General features: G+C 36.8%; 3 protein-coding genes across 5 annotated transcripts; 1 reads left to right on the top strand and 2 right to left on the bottom strand.

Annotated features, from left to right (window-relative positions):
- Positions 1 to 3,066: 3,066 nt before the first annotated feature.
- LOC131304366 (homeobox-leucine zipper protein HAT7-like) lies at positions 3,067 to 6,483 on the top strand. 2 transcript variants are annotated; one of them, XM_058331590.1, is made up of 3 exons: positions 3,067 to 3,409; positions 4,059 to 4,462; positions 5,784 to 6,483. In XM_058331590.1, exons 1-3 carry the CDS (start codon positions 3,280 to 3,282, stop codon positions 6,066 to 6,068), a joined length of 819 nt encoding a protein of 272 aa, XP_058187573.1. In that variant the 5' UTR covers positions 3,067 to 3,279; the 3' UTR covers positions 6,069 to 6,483. The 2 variants fall into 2 exon arrangements, with proteins under 2 accessions (XP_058187573.1, XP_058187574.1); XM_058331591.1 differs by having other exon boundaries at positions 3,098 to 3,409; positions 4,068 to 4,462.
- Positions 6,484 to 9,508: 3,025 nt separating this feature from the next.
- Positions 9,509 to 13,953, bottom strand: LOC131304767 (probable leucine-rich repeat receptor-like protein kinase At1g35710). 2 transcript variants are annotated; one of them, XM_058332142.1, is made up of 3 exons: positions 11,839 to 13,953; positions 10,101 to 10,760; positions 9,509 to 10,021 (listed from the first exon to the last, which is right to left on the bottom strand). In XM_058332142.1, the coding sequence occupies exons 1-3, from the start codon at positions 13,805 to 13,807 to the stop codon at positions 9,621 to 9,623; spliced, it is 3,030 nt and encodes a 1,009-aa protein (XP_058188125.1). In that variant the 5' UTR covers positions 13,808 to 13,953; the 3' UTR covers positions 9,509 to 9,620. The 2 variants fall into 2 exon arrangements, with proteins under 2 accessions (XP_058188125.1, XP_058188126.1); XM_058332143.1 differs by having other exon boundaries at positions 9,837 to 9,975.
- Positions 13,954 to 17,647: 3,694 nt separating this feature from the next.
- On the bottom strand, positions 17,648 to 22,015 carry LOC131304768 (MDIS1-interacting receptor like kinase 2-like). Its single transcript, XM_058332144.1, has 3 exons — positions 19,793 to 22,015; positions 18,567 to 19,226; positions 17,648 to 18,492 (listed from the first exon to the last, which is right to left on the bottom strand). The coding sequence occupies exons 1-3, from the start codon at positions 21,693 to 21,695 to the stop codon at positions 18,089 to 18,091; spliced, it is 2,967 nt and encodes a 988-aa protein (XP_058188127.1). The 5' UTR covers positions 21,696 to 22,015; the 3' UTR covers positions 17,648 to 18,088.
- Positions 22,016 to 22,218: the final 203 nt, after the last annotated feature.

The following is a 22,218-nucleotide window of genomic DNA, read 5'->3' as shown; positions in this document are numbered from 1 at the left end:
CAAAGATTGCATAAGAGTTTGGAAGCCTATTTTTCATCTTTATCTCAAAATTTTCCCACTTTTCACTTTAATCATTATCTACTTTTATTTCAAAAAACTACTAATATTTCAACAATTCTTATGTTCAAAGTATTGATTAATTAGGAGGATCATCTACTTATTTCGCACTACAGTTTTAGAAAATTAGAACAAAAAAAATTCGTCAGTAGCATCTGCAAATTGAAGAGAGAAATACTCCACAAGCAGATCTAGTGCTGGGGCCTGCTGGCATCAGTGGCATGTTCAAAATTTCAATTTAAATCTTTTTATTATGCACTCCTTCCCCATTTTGTAATTACCCAGTTTCTAAATTAATCTTGTGAAGGGAAGTACTCCACGTGGGCCCATCCCTAGATTCCAGCCTCATCGATCTCTCTCTCCACCCTCCCTTTTCTTCAACTGATCCACCTTCCTGACATTGGTCACATAACATGCGTACGTAAGCGTAAATGCGAATGCTGTAAAAAAAAAAAAGAAGCATAAAAGCGAACGTAAAAATGTGCGTTTAGTACATTTCAAATTATTAAAATTCGCAACATAAGAAATTGAAAAGTGAAAGTTTCGAGAGAGGATTAAAAAGAAAATCAAAATTTTTACTAAAAGATTATGTGAGGTAGGTCCAAGTCCCGTTCATTTCCCCCACCATTGTTTTGGCTAGCTATAAATGAATTGAAAGCGATGTGAAATTAAATGATTATTCTTTTCATGTGTGAAAGAAAAAAATGTATAAATGGCAGTTTTGTAGTGATTCTATATGAATGAAGACAAAAAAATGGAGTGCACTTGGACAAAAAGGGAGTGTGAAGATCAGTTTACGAAAAAAAATTTGTCCATTCGACTCCCATTCAGGGTCCGTTTGTTTGGGTGTAAAATATTTTCCTATTTTTCGGTATTTGGTTGTGTAAAAAATGATGAAAACATTTTACATGTAAAATATTTTTCATTAATTGGATGAAAATAACTTACCATTTAATCTTCTGTAAGTTATTTTCCGAAATGTACTCGCTGCCTTCTACTGCAATTTTCATTGCTCAATTTCCTCAATCGTTAGTTCTGATCCACGTTCAATTTTAATATTCTCAGATCTCTCCACCGTTTAAACTCCCCCTCCGCCCCTCTCTATACTATTTTGTCGATTTTAAAAAATATTTTTCAAGTGCCGACCAAAAACACCGAAAAATTAAAATTTGAAATTTATTTTCTAAAAAAATATTTTACATCAAAACAAACGAGCCTCAATGTCTTTTGATATCCCTTTCAATGTTGCACATGCATGCAAGCGGTTTGGGGATTTCTTTCACAAAAGATGAACCTTTTCACTTTCAAATTCTGCGTCAACTTTGTTTGGACGGTAGCTCATATAAAGCCTAGCTAGACTCCTCATTCATTCATTGCCCAACGTACTAATGTCCATTGTCCTTCAAAACTTTATAACAACTCTGCAAATTAACCATGTTATAGATGACTCAGATGTTTCGGTTCGCTAAATTTGAAAAGTCCAAAGAGCCGCAGACTATCATGTACCTTATGCTGCCATAAATATGTTAATGGGTATGTAGATTTTTTTTTCGACAAATTTTTTTTTACGTTGGCGTTTACACCCAGGTAATTTGGATGCAAGATTTGTTATCATTCGAATCCAATTTGCTTAACAAATTGTTGCTATCGTATCTCGTTTATCTTTAATTAGAGAGAACTGCTACAATCACTCATAAAATGCATGTAAGGACGCAGGGGTCACGTGCTCCCTGTATTTCTTTGATGCTAGATGTGTACCCAATATTAGGATAGCTTCCATTTTTACCCCCTTATATAATTTTACTATTGCCCCTAAATATCAAGAAATTAACTAGCCAATGACTCTCCTTTGTCTTAAAAAGTAACCAATCAAAGACCTACCAATATTTTTTACTCTCAAGATCGAGTGGTGATTGTTCATCAAGTTAGGACTTTTCATCCCGAATGACAAACTCATCCCAAAAATTCATTTTACAAGGCCATTAAGTAAAATTTGCCCCAAGTGAAATTTCAGCAAAAATTTCTAGATTCGCCATTGATGGACTATATTAGTACACACTCCCTTTATATTTCATCTTTCGTTAAATAATATGTTGCACTCGGCTCGATGAGATTTAACTGAATAATATATATAACCGCCTCTTAAAATCTCGTTGAGTTGGTTTGATCATCTAAGCTGACTAATTAAACATTCTTTTTACACCAGCCATAAACAAATAATCTTCACATGAAGCCATAATATTATAAGTGTTTTATCATTGACAAAAGAGATTCATTCTCGTTCCTGGTGCGGGAGAGTCATGTTGAGGCAAATTATTGTTAAAAGTTCATCACTTTAATTTTTTATCTACCCCAAAAATCGTGTGCCACCATTTTCTTTTTGGCGTAATCGTTTTTTGGCAACAATAAATTGAAAAATAATATTCTTGCCTCAACTTCTATTTTCCTTGAAAATGCCCCTCTCTGGCTTTAATTGTTACCTCTTTCAGAAAATAACTGTATCGAATGTCAAATAGCAAGAATTTTGTGTATATGTATTTCGACAAAAAAGTTCATATTAGAAAGAAAAAAGAGAAATAAGAAGGAAAAATGATATGATTGATGCAAAAATTGAATTGGAAAAATGCTGAAACGGCCTAGATCGTGCTGTGCACCTCTTGCACAGCACCATCCCTCGGTTCTTTCGTTGGGCTTAAAAAACATGAAGCAAATGAATCATTACACGAACTAAGTATTCACTTTGTCCTATAATCCTGATTTTGTATGAAGAAGCTCAACCTTTTTAAAAAAACATGTAATTAATTAGATCATGTTTTTAAAAAACATTTTACGTACTGAACTTTTAACATTCCCTCTTACTTTTTACTTTTATGAATTACTTTTAATTATTAATTAGGATCAGTTTGTCGTATACTTCAACACTTTAGTATCATTCGTCATTTTTAAAAAAACTAAAATTTTAAAACATCTTAAAATAGAATAGTGGGAATATAGTTTAGGCCTCATATTCTCTCTCTCTCTCTCTCTCTCTCTCTCTCTCTCTCTCTCTCCACATGTTAGTCACCGCTGTCCTCCAGTCTAGAACCCCATCTTCTCTCTCAAAATTAAGAAAAAGAAAAAAGAAGAAAACAAAACACATCATAAGTGTCAGACTTTCATTTCAATTTTCATCAGCCTTTCCCAACTTTTAGGTATTTTGTTCACACCCATCAGTACTGTTTCATGTTTCGTGGTGGTATGGCTTTTCTCTCACCTAATGATCAGTTCATCTTTCCACCCCATGATGAAGAAGAGATCCGCCCTCCTCATGACTCCATCCTTCCTTCATGCCCAGCTCCTCAACACTTCCCAGGTTCTCTCTCTCTCTCTCTCTCTCTCTCTCTCTCTCTCTCTCTCTCTCTCTCTCTCAAAATGAGGATTTCTAATTTAGTTCTTTATATTGAGTTATTTTCTTTCTTTTTTCTGATTCATAAAATTTGGAAGTTGCGTATGCTAAATTTTTGAACACAATCAGGAGATCGATTGAGTTTATGTTTTCTGTTTCTATTTTACTGAATCTGCCAATACTATATTTTTGTTCTATTACAATCAATGGAGTTTTCTCCTGCTGATCAAAAGAAATAAAGGATACTCACCCAAAAAAAAAAGAGAAATAAAGGATTCCCATTTCTCAAGAGAGGCTCTAGTCTATTCTGAAAACGGGTTTAAAAAATGTACTAAAATTTCATATTTTTCCATAAGTTAATTTGGTTTTTCTTGAGTATTGTCAATCTTTTTGTATGGAGCCAAAATCATCGAAAATTTAAATACGCAAGTACGTAGGTAGTATAGCTCAAAGTAACAAAATAAACAGGCCTAATAAATTTTCAACTGAAGTAACATACTTTTAATTATGCATCGAAATTTGTACAGGTTTTTGTCAGTACCATTATATATTTGAACTAAAATCATAAAGCCGCCCCTTATATATATGTTCTTAATGTTCCTGTGCAATTGTGCAGGTTTTCCAGCCAACCTAATGAGGAGATCCATGTCGTTTTCCGGGGTCGGATCGACCCGGTGCGAAGAAGCAATGCAAGTGGAAGACGATATAATTTCGGACGACATGGGATCGGAACAAATAGCAGGAGAGAGGAAGAAGATTAGGCTGAGCATGGAGCAGGTGAAGGCCCTGGAGAAGAGCTTCGAGGTGGTGGGAAACAAGCTCGAGCCGGAGAGGAAAGTGCAGCTGGCCAGGGCTCTCGGGCTGCAGCCGAGGCAGGTAGCCATCTGGTTCCAGAACAGGAGGGCTAGGTGGAAGACCAAGCAACTGGAGAGAGACTATGACTTGTTGAAGAGGAAGTTTGAGGCTCTCAAGTCTGACAATGATGCCCTTTTGGCCCATAACAACAAACTTCATGCTGAGGTAATTTTTTTTTTTAAAATTGTTTTTTAAGAAATTTACTTGGGTCAATTTGGAATTTGGTGTGTGTTAATTCATTTTCCTTTTAATTATCACTCTGTTCTCCTTTTTCTTTTGCTGGGCGTAAGTTGGAGAAGTTGAACTCCTGACCTCCTTACTCCTTGCACCAGTGCATTTCTTAATGCCATTTGGCAAAAGACCTCTTGACATCTGTTCTCCTTGTTTTTTTTTTACCTTTTTGAGAAAATTTGAGTCTTACATTCAAAAAAACTTTATTTTTGCGATTTTTTTTTATAGATTTTATTTCACGGATTAGAAGATTCAATTGAGCTATTTGATGTGTGCAATAAACTTTGGAAAAAAAAGAATTCACAAGATTTTTTGATGTAGTACTTTATTATTGGCTTTAGTTTTTGTTTAGAATTTTTTTGATGTGAAGAGTTTTTACTTCGTCTCAAGAGGAATCTCATCTTAAAATTAGAACTCCTAGACATGCAGACACAAATTTTTAGTTCATATGAATTAGAGATGAAAATTGAAATCTATCAATAAAAAAATTGAAATCTATCAATAAAAATCTTAAGATCGAGATACACCAAGTCAAATTTACTTTTACAAAGTTTATTTTAATTTGCTCATGTTAATTAATGTTTCCACAAATTAATATTTATATAAAATTACGCACGACCTAAAAGAATTTTCTTATTGCATTGGTGTATTTAGACACATATTTTGTGGTTATATATTTGTACTTTTACGCATTGCCCTATAAGGTTGCCAAACCGGTCTTCCATTTCGACAATGGACGACTCGGATTAAGATGGGCTCGGATTAAATTCAAACTGTCCCCGTCAAAATAGATGGCCGGATCAGCCGCCTTACAGCCCCTGTAGTGCGGACTGCTGCACTACATGATTTCTAAATTCCGTAATACTTGTGGTTTTATTTTAATAGCTGCACTCGGCGACTATATTTTATTAAGTAATACTTTTGTTATACAACGAATATCTAGTCATTTTCTCGAATAAACAAAAAACATCAATAAATCACGAATCCCAACATAACCGTATTGATTTCGGAGCTTCGAGTCCAATTGAATAGCCCTTCAGTAATCGGGTAGTACCGACATGTTGTGCTACGGATCATTCCACACACACAATCTCGTGAAGTCTACGACTAAGTGCGTGAATTCTACTTAAATATGTGATTCTGAAATGGTTCGGAGTATCACGTGACGATGCTCCAGGACTACCGAACTTATTGGGATTGTTTTAATTTTTGAGAAATTTTTTGAAATTAACTGCGTGACCCAATTGTACTGCAGTTATTGGCCCTAAAAGGGATGGAATCAAGTGGAAATGGACCCATTGACCTGAAAAAAGAAACAGAGGGTTCATGGAGCATTGGAAGTGATAAACACAAGATATTCCATTCATCGAATGGGACCCACCTCCCGCAAAACTCATCACGATCATCATCAGAAAACATCCAGTTCCAGAAATTCGATCAGACGGTCACCGATGAAAGCTTGTGCAACATGTTCATGGGCGGCATCGCAGGGGATCAGTCCGGATTTTGGCCATGGCCAGAGCAGCAACATCTCCATTGATTGAATTTGAACCACAATCCTAATTTTCAAAATTTCACATATTCCCACTGTGCAGTTTGTTTTTGGGCTCTTTCCATCTTCGAAATTCGTTCCGCGATCCTTAATAGCAAATCTATCCGTCCGACTATGTCTTGGGATTTGTGTTTTGTGTTTTTTTTAGATTTTCTTCGAAACATTGCGCAGCAGTTAAGAGTGATCGATTGACCTGAAAGACGAGGACAGGGAATTTTAAGGAAGAAAAAATCCTTGTTCTCGATCGGTTTGGCAACTAGACGGTGCATAAAAAATACCACCTCCGTTCTCAGTGGCATGTTGGTCTGTTTTGAATTTTGATATTTTTTTTATACTACGTTTTGTATATTTGGACTTTCCCTTTATTATCTTGAGAATGAAAGGAAACACCAGTGTTACACTTTGGAATTGTTTTCATTACTATTATTAATTTGAAAAAAAAGGATAAAATAAACTTGTCATGAGGAATTTTTTTTGGAAAAGGTAAAAAATTTAAAAAAATGAACCAACAAAGGAACACGGAAGAAGTATGCTGAATTATTCACGAAAGTACCTATTTTTTATTAAAAAATGTACAATATCTTTTATTGCATGTGTATAACTTTGCAGGATGAAGAGAGTATATATATTAAAATATATATATGTGACCGAGTATTGGTTTTTGTGAAATCTGTTTGAAAAATTAAAGTTTTTCTATCCTATGCGAGTGCAATTCATGACCCAATAGACGATTGCTTACCAAAATCGTATAAATTTGTTCGGTTGATGAGGGTTCTTGGGGTATTTTAGTTAAGGTTGTGTTTGGATGATCAGAATCTTGGGTAGGAATAGAAATATAATTACTGAAAATTAAATTCTTAGGAATGTTCTTGAGTATGAATAGGAATATGATTACTATGAATAAAATTTCTAGAAATTTTATACCTTGAGTAAATGCATTCCGGTGTTTGAATTGATTCAGTAATTTTATGCAAGATATTTTAAATTTTTTATCAAAGTCAACATTTCTTTTTTATTAATGATTGAGTCAAGAATTGTAGATTACCATGGGGTAAGGGAGAGATCTGATTTCCACTTAGTCCGGAATTGTGATTCCTAGTTTAATATATCATGAAAAATTATACTCTTATTTCTTTTAAACGTCGGAATTATAGAAGTACGACATTACATTTTTATTCTTATTTCTTCCAAATGTCGGAATAATAAAAATAAGACATCACATTCTCATTACTTTTTTCAAGATTTCTATCATCCAAACTGAATGAGAAATCTATTTGTTGGAACTTGGAGGAATGAGAGTTTGAGATCGAGAAGAAAGAAAGTAGTTACTACAATTTTGAAGAAAGAAATTCCAAGAAGGGGAAGAGGCCAAAAAGATGGGAAGCTCGATTCTCATTGGAAATGGGTCATTTTACTTTTGAAAGAGACGTTTGTAACCCTACACTGCTGCTGCTGACAAGGGCAAAAGTGTCAGACTGTTGTTTTACAAAAGAATCCATGCATGTGACCCACTGCCCAACTCTTCTTCCCTCTTCCTATGTTTCAGCAAATGTCTGAATGGATCGATCAAACTGGTGTTTTTTTTAAGCAAAATCATCCCCCCCCTCCCCCCCCCCCCCCCCGCCCCCCCCCCCCTCTCTCTCTCTCTCTCTCTCTCTCTGTATTTGGGTCTACACCTCTGCTGGTTCAGTCCATCGATGGATCTGAACAACTTTTTGAAGTGCATAATCTTTGGGGAGTTTCTTGGCACGTCTTAAATTTTTTTTTTTCCTGTTGTATTTCTAAACTCTATTTAGAATTGGGCATAGGATTTACACAACAACGTTCGTCTCAATGAGATGATCAAAAAAGAATAAAAATATAGCTGAAAGTTGAAAAAAATTCTATTAAGACGACCAAAAAGCCACTAATAACACAAAGATAGCCTTTTAGTTTTAGTATATTTGTGACATTTTTCAATTTTGGTTTGTATTTTATACTTTTTTTTATCTCTCCTTGTCGAGGCAAACAATGCGACATAAAAACTACACCAAAATCAAACAAAAATATATTATGGGAAAAAAAATAAAAAAGATGATGAGAAAAGGTCAGAGAAAAGTTAGCCAAAGGGGTCCTTAAATAACCATCCGGAAGGAAGGAAGGAAACTCATAAGCCTCTATCACGGTCATAGGCGTTGTTTCGTGAATAGCCTTGCTATAATTTGTTCTTTAAATTTGATTTGGTAAAGCTTTAACACAAAATTTTTTTTGCAAAAGTTGATTTGGTAAAGCTTCTAACACAAAAAAAAAAAAAAAAACTACATATCAAAATTATTAGGCTTGTTTTCAAAATGTTACTAGCATTTTAAAAAAAAAGATTAACTTTGCCCTTAATCCCTTTAACTTCCAGAGCAAACAAGGGCAAATAAGAGGGTATTTTGGTAACTTTGCCCTTAATCCCAACCTCCCTTAATCTCCGGACTATTTATCCCACCCCCCGCCCCACCCCCCCCCCCCCCCAGGATTATATTGTCCCCTTCAAAAATGACTAATAGTCCGGTTGTGATTGTTAGTCCCAGAATTAAAGGTTACACAAACAGGGGACTATTAGTCTGGGGGACTAATAGTCCAATCCTACCTCTAATCCCTCCTATCGAACAGGGCTTTAGTGTAGAAAGAAACTCCTGTGATCTAGGCATTGGCCATTAAGCCAACTCATTAGAATCGGGTTTAGCCTATTAATTCCCTACTTGAATATTCATTGATGCTTTTAGTTTAGAAATATAATGTTATTAAAGAATTAGGAAAGAAATAATTTCCAGCATGTAGCTTGGTGGTGTAAGAATGATCTTTAAAAATACTTATTCCAAGGGTTAAGAAAGTTGTTGACAGTTTTGGATAGAAGACTACGGTGAGTCAAACCAGAAATGCCATAGCAGTACTTCATGTGTGTTGTTAATCTATACCGTCCAAAAATATTTTTAATGGTAAATAGAATTTGTTAAAAGACTTGTCGTGGGAGAATACTTTCTTCCCGCAAATAGTCTCTTTAGTTCCGAACCATTGATAACTGCGACGAATGAACCAGATGAGACTGCAAATGCTTCTCTGTAGTCCAATTATAGAGGAGTCAGTTTCTTAGAAAAGCATTTTCAAACCTCAAACCCATATCATGAGAGGGGAGAGCAGTATCATCTGTGCCGCAAATTCTTGTGCCTATGTGCCGAGAGATTTTTCAGCTGTTGAATTTAAAACATAAAAAAATTACACAATTCAACGGCCGGAAAGTCCCTCGGCACAGCGGTTTTTGGGAGAGAGGAGATCGGACACCATTTCATGAACCCACGCGTCTTCCTTCCAAAAATGGATTGGGCTGGGGCTGAGACATATGACATAGCAAGGCTGGTCAATGCACATGGGCTTAGGCCCGTTAAAAAAAAAATACACATGGGCTTAGACCGTGGGACAGGAAGGGGCACTAGACCAAATTAGTCCAAGTCCTTTAAGAAACAAACACAACGGTAATAATAACCGACGCCCGAAAATGACGTGACACTCTTTTCAAACTTGGGGATTGACCGGTTCATTCGGTAGTTGAACAAAGTCCATTCTTTGATTCCACAGCTGCAACAGTGAAACTGTATGAATGGGTGAAGCTAGGGCCTTCCGGCGAGAAAGAAACTCTAGAGACAAGCGTCGCATTGTTGGTCGAAACTTGGGCCTTTGATGTAAACATGAGAATGCCATTGTAGCAACTAGAACAATGTTCCCTCCGATTATGGGGTTTGTTGGAAGCGGAAGGCGCTGATCTAAGATATCGGTTATCATCATGTTTTGGCTAGGAGGCGATGCTAAAGTTGCGAGGACGTCTTGTGGATGCCTTCCCATAATTGTTTCTAGTGCCACTACTCCAAAGCTATAGACATCACACTTTTCAGTCACAGCCATGGTATAAGCAAGTTCTGCATTAACACAAAGATCGATTTTGTTTAAAAACCCACAACACCGTTTGGTTCTATAAAACAAAGGTAGTATCCGTACCTGGTGCAATATATCCATAAGTGCCTGCAAAAATGATTTGGTTGGATGAATTGGGATTCAACAATCTGGCAGTTCCAAAGTCAGCGACAAAAGCCTCCAGTTGAGAGTTCATGAGAATGTTGTTGCTCGATATATCTCGATGAACAATAGGCGGGGTGCAATCGTGATGCAAGTAGGATAAAGCATGTGCCATTGCTTCAACGATTTTTACCCTTCGAATCCATCCAATTTCAAAAGCTTCAACATCGAATCTCAGGGCGCAAAATAAGCTTCCTTTTTCCATGTACTCGTACACCAAGAACATGCATTTGTTGTGCAAACAAAATCCGTAAAGCTTCACGATGCTTTTGTGCCGTACATTAGTCAATATTTGGACCTCATTTCTGAAACACTGGTCGAAAATAGGGTCCTCTCCTTCAAACCGATGAAGTTTCTTCAAGGCAGCTACTTTTCCGCTTGGCAATTGGGCTCTGTAGACGCTGCCATATCCACCTGTTCCAATACAATATCTAATGTCGAAGTCATTTGTTGATTTGATCATGTCTTCATATGCAATTCCTCCATCGTAATTCCATATGCGGAAAATATCCCCATGGTTCGTTGCCCTTACCTCACCTAGGATTTTTTGGGTTTTGCTTCCACAAAAGCACGAAAAAAGCTCTAGCAAGAAAAGGAAAACTATGGTAAGGAGAGCAACGACAAGAGTAATTATCATTTCTCTTTACTTTATTGACCATGGAGGAAAAACAAAGAGGACCGTAGTCATTAAATCACTAGTTAAGGATCTGTTTATTATCAAGATAATAGTAAAAAATGAAAGAAAGAAAAAAAATGTATAAGTTTTTTTGGTATAATACATTTCCTTTTTCTTTTCTTTTATATAACTTTCTATCATTTCACTTTTCATTATATTTTTCTCGCTGATCAAACGGACCCTAAGATAAAAGAAATACAAGAAAGTGAAATTAATCGGACATTATTTGACTAGGGCTTCACATTTAGCCTAATTGGAGGTTAGTTAGACATGGTTAATGGTAGAGACAAGGAACAAAACTTCTGCTGCTTCTTATTTTTCTTGTCTACATTATCCTCTTTTTGTACCCAAGAGAGAGTAGCATATAGAAGTACTTTTCCAACGTATTTTGCCAATTGAAAACACATCTAACTTCCTTCATAAATTTGTCTCCCAATAATTCAAAGCTTTATTTTGATCGCCCCAATAATGCAAAGTTGTACAATCTATTACTTATCAAAAAAAAAAGTTGTATAATCTATTTCCACTCCTCCATATCTTCTTCCAATTAATACTTAGTCAAACACACGACAGTGATCATTAGATCTATAGTATGAGAAAAACTTTCTTACGGAGGTTTCCGTAAAAAAGTTTTTCGGAGGTGAATCGCGCGAGTCCAAAAGTGTTTTGGATGATCCAGGTCTTTTCAAAAAAAGTCGGGGAAGAGTTAAACATTAACTTTTCTCAACTCTTCCCCCGGAAAAGTTCTTTTAAAATTCGGACCGTTAATTGCCAAAACAGATGGGTGAGATTTGTCGCCTTCATGAACAATTTATTCACGGCTCCTCCGCGAATAAGTATCTCTCCTCTATATAGTATATAACATGTTAACATGTTTAAGTCTTTGTTACCTACCCAACACATATGAATTACAATTAATGCAGAAATAGCAACATAAAATAAAGACTAACCATGCACCTAAACTAGGAAAAACCCCATACTTACCACGGATGTTGGATTTGTGAACGTCATTTGGGGATTGGTTCTGCGCAGCCTTCTTGTAAATCCACAGAACAACGAAGGCTTCTATGGAAATAACCAAAGTGCTACCAGCAGCAATGACTGCAACAAGAAGGGCGGAGAGAGTCTTTTTCGTCTTTTGAGTCGGGCTCGGTTTTGTGGGGTCCACAAGATCCGTTTTTTTGGTTACGTTATCAACCGCAACATAATGAAGATCCGTGTCCACCGAAACAACTGGAGGGAAACTAGGAATCGACCCAGAGAGCAGGTTATTGGAAAGCACCAGCGTGGTCAAGCTTCCTGTAGTAGGACACATACCAACGAGAAATTGTGGAATGATCCCTGTAAGTCTGTTGTTGGATAGATCCAGCACTTCCAATCGTTTCAATCCCGAGAGGGTTTCTGGTATTACGCCTTCAAGTAGGTTGCTGCTTAAATTTAGAGCTATCTGCAAACTCAGTGGCATTGAAGGAATTCTACCGCCCAATTCGTTACTCCCCAATTGGAGTTCTATGAGAGAATTCAAATTACCAACGGATTCGGGTATCGAACCACTGAGATTGTTTTTTCTTAAATCCAAGTGATTAAGGTTCTGGAGCTTTGAAACCGAAGAAGGAATCGAACCGTTGAGCGAATTCCAGCTGATATTCAACTTCCTCAACAATTGCAATTGGGTAATTTCACTTGGGATTTCCCCAACCAAATTGTTGGCTTCAAGTTTCAGTTCCTCAAGTTTGGTGAGATTACCCAATTCAACTGGCAAAAGACCAGTGAGCTGATTCTTAGCAAGATTCAGCAGTGCCAAACTCTTACAGAAACACAATTCAGGGGGTATTGGACCTCCCAAACTATTGTTGTCCAATTCCAAATAGGTCAAGTTTTGAAGGCTCCCAAAGGATGATGATGGGATTGTCCCATTCAAGCGATTGTTTCCCAATCTGAGTCTCACCAAACTTGATGATATGTTTTCGGGTACTGACCCTACTAGTAAATTATAAGACAAATCCACTTTCTGCAAATTTGGTTGGTACAAAAGGTCACTAGGAATTGACCCATTTAGCTGATTATAACTAAGGTCTAGATTCCTGAGAAAAGTTGTAATCCCAGTTGGAATTACACTAGAAAAGGAATTCTGGTTGGCAGCGAACCGTGACAGTGTTTGGATACTTGAAAGGAATTGTGGGATTCCACCGCTCAAACTATTTGAAGATAGAATTAAAACTTGCAGATTGGGAAGCTCTCTGAATCTATCAGGGATAGACCCAGAAAGATTATTATAACTAAGATCAATCTCAATCAAATTCGAATAATTCGCAATATCTTTGGGGATTTTACCCACAAAGTGATTATAATAAAGCCCAAGTCGTTCCAAAACCATGGATTTCCCCAAGTGGGTAGGAACAGAACCAGTAAATTGGTTGTATCCAAGCCTCAAAATTTTCAGACTAACCAACCCATCCATCTGTAAACTAATTGTTCCACTCAAAGAATTACGAGACAAGTCCAATAATTCCAATTTCAAAAACCCATCAAAATTAGGTAAAGAACCAGACAAACTGTTACTACTGAAATTCATTCCTCTTAACCCGCTAAGATTCCCGCAACCAGTCATGAACCCACTTGGAATTGAGTTCAACCGATTGTTGGAGAGGTCGATAGACTCTAGTGTATCGATCTGGCAAAGAATAGGGAGGAAATCAGGGTTAGAGAGAGAGAAGAGTTGGAGAGAAAATTGGGTTATGGAGGAGTTCTCGGAATTGCATGTAACTCCCTTCCATGAGCACGGGTCTCTAGTTGAATTCCAAGGAAAAGGAGATTCACCCGTGTTGTTTTGGAGGAGATTATAGAGGTTGATCATGGTGTTTCTCTGGATTGAAGGAATTTCAGAGGCTACCAAATGGAACAAGAAGAAGAGGAGTGACAAGAGAGAAGTGAAGTGCACATACCTTCTCATTTTTGGGTTAAGTCGTGGGTGCAGAGAGACTCCTGAACTTGCAGCAATCTTTGTATTTTACATGATGGCAACCAAATTACTATAAAATTACAAGAGAAAGTGTAATAGTTTTAACACGAGCAATTGGTCTTATAGTTGTGTAGATGCATTTAGGAGGTTGCATGTGGATCCGACTCCTATGAACAGAATGCGGATACTTTATGATAATGAGTTGGGTTGTGGTTAAATGTAATTTCTTCCAGCATGTGACCAAAGAAAAACCATCCGGGATTGTTGCAGTGCACCATTGTGGTGTGCGTGTAGGGTGACACGCAATTATCGATTTTATTAATTAACAATCCAGATTAAAAAAAATCTACAACCGGTAAAAGATATTTATTAAAAATTTAAAAACACATCGCAATCGTTAGTTGATGAGATCGACGGTTGGTGTTCCCTACCCAAGAGGAACTGAGGAAAGAAGTGGTCAAGGGGGATAGGAAGATGGGTGGTGGTGTGCGTGACTGGACTCAATCAGCGCCGGATGGAGTACCTGACCTGGCTCTTCGCTCTTGACTTTTGACTTCTGTCATAATTTTTTTTTGTCCATTTTTGAAAAATCTAACTTAATAAGGAAATATAATAATTGCACTTCTAAATTTCAAACTTTTCTATAAATGTCCTATTCAAATTGGACCCGTCCTTTTTATTTTTGAAAGAAGGGTCGAAGGGGAAACTCAAAGAAATTTGTACTTTGATTTTGTAAAATGGACAAATAATTTGGGACAACAAAAAGGAATTGATGTAGTGCACCTCGTGTAGTGCACTTGTAGGGCGGCACGCAGCCGTCGATCTCATCAATTAACGGTTCATATTAAAATTCAATTATAACCGATAATAAATGAGTTTTATTGGTCATAAATAAAAGGAAAATTTTTAAAATAACACATGACCTTTTACACAAATCACACACAGGCACCTGACCTTTTAAAATTATCAAAAAAACACCTAATCTATTTAAAAATCCATCAATTTTACATCCGCCGTAAACTTCCCATCCAAAACAAACGGAAATGCTAAAAATGTGCATTTTGGCATGAATATTGGTAAAACAAGATTAAGGCTCATTTTGGTAAAACAAAATATTATACTCATAAACAAGATTAAGGCTCGATTTGGCTTTAAAAGTCAATTAATAACTTAATTTTTGTCTTTATTCAAAAGAAAAAAAGCGCATTTGTTATTTTTGCGTCAAGACGAATCAATAAGTCACAAAAATTACTTAACTTTTCAATCCAAACTCATCCTAAATAAGGAATCAAGCTTAATTTAGTAATTAAATATTCATAACTATGCAGCCAAATAAGATTAATCTGTATTAAATAAAGGAAAAGACAAAAACAAAAAACATATAATAGTCATGGGTAGGTGTGAAAAGTGACAAGTCATGGGTATTTAATTACTAAATTAAGCTTGACTATTCTATATTTTTTGTTTTTGTCTTTTCTTTTGTTTAATACAGAGTAATCGTATTTGATTCCATAGTTATGGGTATTTAATTACTAAATTAAGCTTGATTCATTATTTAGAGTGGATTTGGATTGACAAGTTAAGTAATTTTTGTGACTTATTGATTCGTCTTGACGCAAAACTAACAAATACGTTTTTTTTCTTTTGAATAAAGACAAAAATTAAGTTATTAATTGACTTTTAAAGCCATATCGAGCCTTAATCTTGTTTATGAGTATAATACTCCCTCCGTCCCTTTTTAAGTGTCCTGCTTCGTAACTCCAACTTATTAAAAAGACATCATCATTACACCTTTCACATCAATTTTTTCCTCCACTTTCCTTATTTACCCATCATCATTACACTTTTACTCACTAACTTTTCAAAATAAAATATACTTTTAGGGACAAAATAGACAATACACCAACTTTTACCCCCCTAACTTTACAAAATGGACACTTATTAAGGGACAGCCCAAAATAAAATACTGGACACAAAAAAAGGGACGGAGGGAGTATTGTGTTTTGCCAAAATGAGCCTTAATCTTGTTTTGCTAATATTCGTGCCAAAATGCACATTTTCAGCATTTCCGTTTGTTTTGGATGGAAAGTTAACGGCATGTATAAAATTAATGAATTTTTAAATAGGTCAAGTGTTTTTTTGATAATTTTAAAAGGTCAGGTGCTTGTATGTGATTTGTGAAAAAGGTCAGGTGCTATTTTGAAATTTTCCCTAATTAAAAATCATGTCTTAACTATTCATTATTAAGATCGATGACCCGTATACGCCCTACAGGACCTTGCATTACAAGATTTCCCAATCCAATGGTAATGTCTTGTAAGTAGTTTTTGAAAATCAAAAAAGAAAAAAGGAAAAAATCAACAATCGCTCAATCAGGCACCTACGACAAAGCACATACAACTGAAAAATAATCACACACATGGGTGTAAGCAATTTCAGTGAATTGTGCATAACTATTCATTCCCTAAACACATTGGTATCATGTTTCACAAAATTTTAACATAAAACTCCAATAAAATTTCAAAGGGCTTCCATAATATTGGCCACTGATTCTTTACCAAAAAACAATGAGTCAAGCCAAGGTCATTGGCTGTATAAACAAAAAACAAAAAACAAAAAATGCCGGGGTTATTGGTTCTTTCCTCTGAAGCAAGTGGTATGAATTTTCATTCTACCCAGCTATGCAATTGTCACCAAATGATCCAAGACTTTTCAAATTTCAATGCCTCTCTCTTCTAATTAATAATGATTAATGGGTAGCGTGGACTGTGGTCCTATCTATAATCTAAAACAGAAGAGGGTGTAGGGCTCCTAAAAGATAAGTTGTTGCAGTGGCTAAGATTGAATTGATCCAATAGCTGATGTATATTTTTCTACTTTTAAGAATGTACACATGCTGTTTCAAATTTATTACAAAAATGCCATCTATAATATAAAACAGTAGCATACGGTGTAGGGCCCCCAAAAAATAAGTTATTGCAATGGCTATGATTGAATTGATCTAATGGCTGATGTGTATTCTCCTACTTTTAAGAATGTACCCATGTTGTTTCAAATTTATTACAAAAATGCCATCAACTTTTAGTTCCATAGGAAGTTCTTCATCATCAGTTGGTTATCAAATATGTTCCTTCTCAGTATCAAGTAGCAGACATTCTTACCAAGCCTCTGACTATTGACAGATTTCAGTTTCTCAAGACCAAACTAATGCTATCAACTCTTCCAACATTAGTTTGCAGGGGTGTGTTAAAGGAATTATCTTCTCTGTAACAACCTCAACGGATTGAAGACCACCCAATAATAATAAATAAAATGTAGAAGTGAGAGGAGTTGTTTACAAGTATTGGGATACAGGGTAAGATGAATTGAATGCCTTGTTATAGAATCGAAGACGATGGTTATTCTTTTGTAAAGTGTGGTATTTTTTTATGCACGAGTGTGAATTCTCAATCTTCAAAGCATGTGGCACGACTAGCAATAGGTCCTCTGTACCCGGTTTTCATAGAGTATTTAAAAATCTCTGAAACATCCATACCCATATCAACTATTACGACACGGTGCCAAGTGCCACTCAAGCTAAAAAAACATAAAGATATGAAAAACCTACGGAAAGAAATGATTTACTGAGAAAAAGAGAAAGCGCGCCCACCTACTATAAACCCGTTATGATTTTCTTGTCATCAACAGTTAAACATTTCAAAATAAAATGTCACCGGGAGAGAATCAAAAGCTTACTTAAGAGTTCTAATGATCCTAATGACTGAGTCCGAGCAAAACTGAGATGCTTGCAAAGGGAAATGATCAACATCATACTCATACAGCATCCTACCACCTTCATCAACAAATTTGCTCTCAGCATGGTCGTCATTACCATAGAACTCTAATTGTTAAAATCTCGTTTCTACCATAACCATCACACGATCAATTAACGAGTTATAGAGCATCCTACTGCTCCCGCTAACCTGCAACTCCTCCTACCTCGTGGCCAACTCAAATCTTACATGATTTAATCTACATTGGGCTAGGGGTGAGATAAATGGCATGTCAAGGCTGATCAATATCTATATAAGCTTCCGACTGTGGTCACTGAACCAACCTGCAGGCCCATATATATTTGAACTCATGCATGTGCTTTACTGATTTTACTTTAAGCTCCTTACATAATAAAAACTGAGAGTGTTTTTTTATTCGTTGGCGCATAAAAATAAGATACACACATATTAATGGTCATAAATCAAAATAGCAAAGGACTGAAAAGGATGCGATACTCTTTCAAACTTCGGCACTGATCACTACTGCATTCGATGGTTGGACAAAGTCCATTTTCCGATTCCATAGCTGCAATAGTGAAACTGTACACAGGGGTGCAGCAAGAGCCTTCCTACGAGAAAGGAACTCCTGAGATAGTCGAAGCATCGTCGGTCGAGACCTGGGCTGAGGACATAAGCATGCGAATGCCATTGTAGCAACTAGAACAATGTTCCCAGCAACTATTGGATTTGTAGGAAGTGGAAGGCGAGGATCTAAGACATCGACTATCATCATGTTTTCACTAGGAGGCGACGCAAAGGATGATAGGACGTCTCCCGGATGCCTTCCCATGATTGTTTCTAGTGCCACAACTCCAAAGCTATAAACATCGCATTTTTCAGTCACAACCAGGGTATAGGCAAGTTCTGCACATACACAAAGATGGATTTAATAAACAACCATAGACCCTCTCTAGATAAAACAAAGGCAGTATCTGTACCTGGTGCAATATATCCATAAGTGCCTGCAATAATGGTTCGGTTTGATGAATCGGGATGCAGTAGTCGGGCAGTTCCGAAGTCAGCGACAAAAGCCTCTCGTTGAGAGTTCAATAGAATATTGTTGCTCGATATGTCACGATGAACAATTGGCGGGGTGCAATCGTGATGCAAGTAAGATAAAGCATGTGCCATTGCTTCAACAATTTTTACCCTTTGAGTCCATCCAATTGCAGAAGCTTCGACATCAAATCTCAATGCGCAAAATAAGCTTCCTTTTTCCATGTACTCGTACACCAAGAACATGCATCTGTTGTGCAAACAAAATCCGTAAAGCTTCACGATGTTTCTGTGTCGTACATTAGTCAACACTTGGACCTCATTCCTGAAACAGTGGTCGAAAGCAGGGTCTTCTGCTTCCAACCGATGAAGTTTCTTTAAGGCAAATACTTTGCCACTTGGCAATTGAGCTCTGTAGACGCTGCCATATCCGCCTGTTCCAATGCAATATCTGATGTCAAAGTCGTTTGTTGCTTTGATAATGTCTTCATATGCAATTCTTCCATCGTAATTCCATATAGAGAAAATATCCCCATGGTTCGTTGCCCTTACCTCACTTTGGATTTTTGGGGTCATACGGAAACAAAAGCACGCAACAAGCCCTAGCAAGGAAAGGAAAACTATGCTAAGGAGAGCAATGGCAAGAGTAATTATCATTGTTCTCTTTACTTTATTTACCATGGAGGAAACTAGAGGAGCTTAGTCATTAAATCACTAGCTAAGGGTATGTTTATTAGCGAGATAATAGTAAAAAATGAAAGAGAGGAAAAAAAAAAAAGTACTTTTTTGGTATAATACATTTCCTTTTTCTTTTCTTTTATATAACTTTTTATCATTTTCACTTTTCATTATATTTTTTTCTCGCTGGTCAAATGGACACTAAGATAAAAGAAATACAAGAAAGTGAAATCGGACATTATTTGACTGGGGCTTCATATTTAGCCTAATTGGAGGTTAGTTAGACATGGTTAACGGTAGAGATACGGAACAAAACTTCTGTTTCTTCTTGAATTTTAATCCTTTTTTCTATTCCCTTAGAGAAGTCTATTTTTCTTGTCTACATTCTCCTCTTTTTACCCAAGAGAGATTAGAGAGTAGTATATATAAGTACTTTTCCAACTAATTGGAGCTTAGTTAAACAGTAACGTAGAAAAAATCCCATACTTACCATCGATGTTGGATCTGTGAACGTCATTTCCAAAGTGTTCCTCGGATTGGATCTGTGCATCCTTCTTGTAAATCAATAGAACAACGAAGGCTCCCATGGAAATAACAAAAGTGGTACCAGCACCAATGACTGCAACAAGATGGAACACAGAGAGAGTCTTTTTCGTCTTAGTTGGGCTCGGATTTATGGGCTCTATAAGACCCGTGTTACCAGTTGTGTAAACTGAAACATATGAACGGAAATTCGGAATCAATCCAAAGAGCCGATTATTGGAAAGCACCAACTGTGTCAAGCTTTCCATTGTAACAAAAGAGTCTGGAATTTGGCCGGTAAAGCTGTTGTTGGATAGATCCAGCAATTCCAATCCATTCAATCGCGACAGAGTTTCTGGTATTAGGCCTTCAAATTGATTGCTACTTAAATTTAGAGCAATCACCAAACTCTGCGGCATCAAAGGAATTCTCCCGCCCAATTCGTTACTCCCCAATTGGAGTTCCATGAGAGAAGTCAAATTACGAACGGTCGCTGGTACTGAACCACTGAGATTGTTTCCACTTAAATCCAAATTATTAAGATTCTGGAGCCTTGAAATCGAAGAAGGAATCGAGCCATTGAGCAAATTCCAGCTGATTTTCAACTTCCTCAACCATTGCAATCGGGTAATTTCAATTGGGATTTCCCCAACCAAACTGTTCGCTTGAAGTTTCAGTTGCTGAAGTTTGGTCAGATTACCCAATTCAACTGGCAAAACACCAGTGAATTGATTATTAGCAAGATCCAACAGTGCTAAATTCTCACAGAAACCCAATTCAGGAGGTATTGAACCTCCCAAACTATTGTTTTCCAATTCCAAATAGGTCAGTTTTTGAAGGGTTCCAAAGGCTGAAGATGGGATTGTCCCGTTCAAACGGTTGTTTCCTAACCTCAGTCTCACCAAACTTGATGATATGCTTTTGGGTATCGACCCTCCTAGTGAATTATAAGACAAATCCACAGTCTGCAAATTTGGTTGGGACAAAAGGTCACTAGGAATTGACCCACTTAACTGATTATAACTAAGGTCTAGATTCCTCATAAACTTTGTAATCCCAAGTGGAATTTCACCAGAAAAGGAATTCTGATTTGCAGCGAATCGCCATAGTGTTTTGACACTTGAAAGGAATTGTGGGATTCCACCACTCAAACTATTGGAAGACAGAATCAAAACTTGCAGATTTTGAAGCTCTCCGAATCTATCTGGGATAGACCCAGAAAGAGTATTTACACTAAGATCAATAAAAGTCAAATTTGAATAATTCGCGACTTCCTCGGGGATTTTACCTATGAAATGGTTGTACCCAAGGCTCAAATTTTTCAGACTAACCAAACCATCAAGCGGTAAACTAATAGTTCCACACAATGAATTATGAGACAAGTCCAAAAATTCCAATTTCAAAAACCCATCAAAATTAGGTAAAGAACCAGACAATCTGTTCCTACTGAAATTCAACTCTCTCAACCCTCTGAGATTTCCACAAGCAGTCATGAACCCACTTGGGATAGAGCTCAAGTGGTTGTCAGATAGATCAATAGACTCCAAACTATTGATTTGGCAAAGAACAGGGAGAAAATCAGGGTTAGATAGAGAGAAGAATTGGATAGAGAATCGGGTGATGAAGGAGTTGTCGAAATTGCATGTAACTCCCTTCCATGAACATGGGTCTCTGTTGATATTCCAAGGAAGAAGAGGTTGGGCCGTGTTGTTTTGGAGGAGATTATAGAGGTTGATCATGGTGTTTCTCTGGTTTGAAGGAATTTCAGAGACTACCAAATGGAACATGAAGAAGAGGAGTAACATGAGAGAAGTGGTGTGTGCGTACCTTCTCATTTTAGGTTGTGGGTGCAGAGAATCCTGAACCTGCATGCAGCAATCTTAGTATTTTAGATATATGATGGCAGCAGGAGTATATAATTAAAATTATGTGAGAGAGTATATAGGTATATTAGGTTCAATTGGTTAAATAAAGGCAGGAGAGGGAGGCAGAGAGTAGAGAGGAACTGAGGAAGTAAGGGCAAAAGGAGGCTAGGAAGATGGTGGAGAGAAGAGAGAGAACTTGGGTGGCTTTTTAGAGAGAGAGTAGATTGGTGGGGGTCCGGTGGTGGACTGGTGGTGTGCGCGTTGTAGGGGAGTGGGTGAGTTGACTGGACTTTGGCGCCAAAGAACTGACTTGACAACTGGTATGGTCTCGGTCCATTTGGAAATTGGACGACATTTGACTGTAACGATGGTAGATCGAGAAAATGTAATTCACGGAGGCTCCGATTTGTGTGTTTGCAGAGCGGATCAATCTCAACCATTCAAATATGTGATTGATAGTCTGGATTTAAAAATATATATTCTTGCGAATAGTTTAAACAGTTAAACTATTTGAGAGAATAGTTTGTTT

The sequence above is a fragment of the Rhododendron vialii genome, chromosome 10a, assembly GCF_030253575.1.
Source record: "Rhododendron vialii isolate Sample 1 chromosome 10a, ASM3025357v1".
Taxonomy (NCBI): domain Eukaryota; kingdom Viridiplantae; phylum Streptophyta; class Magnoliopsida; order Ericales; family Ericaceae; genus Rhododendron; species Rhododendron vialii.
Note: the sequence above shows the minus strand (reverse complement) of the source record. Positions and strands in the feature narration are given on the sequence as shown.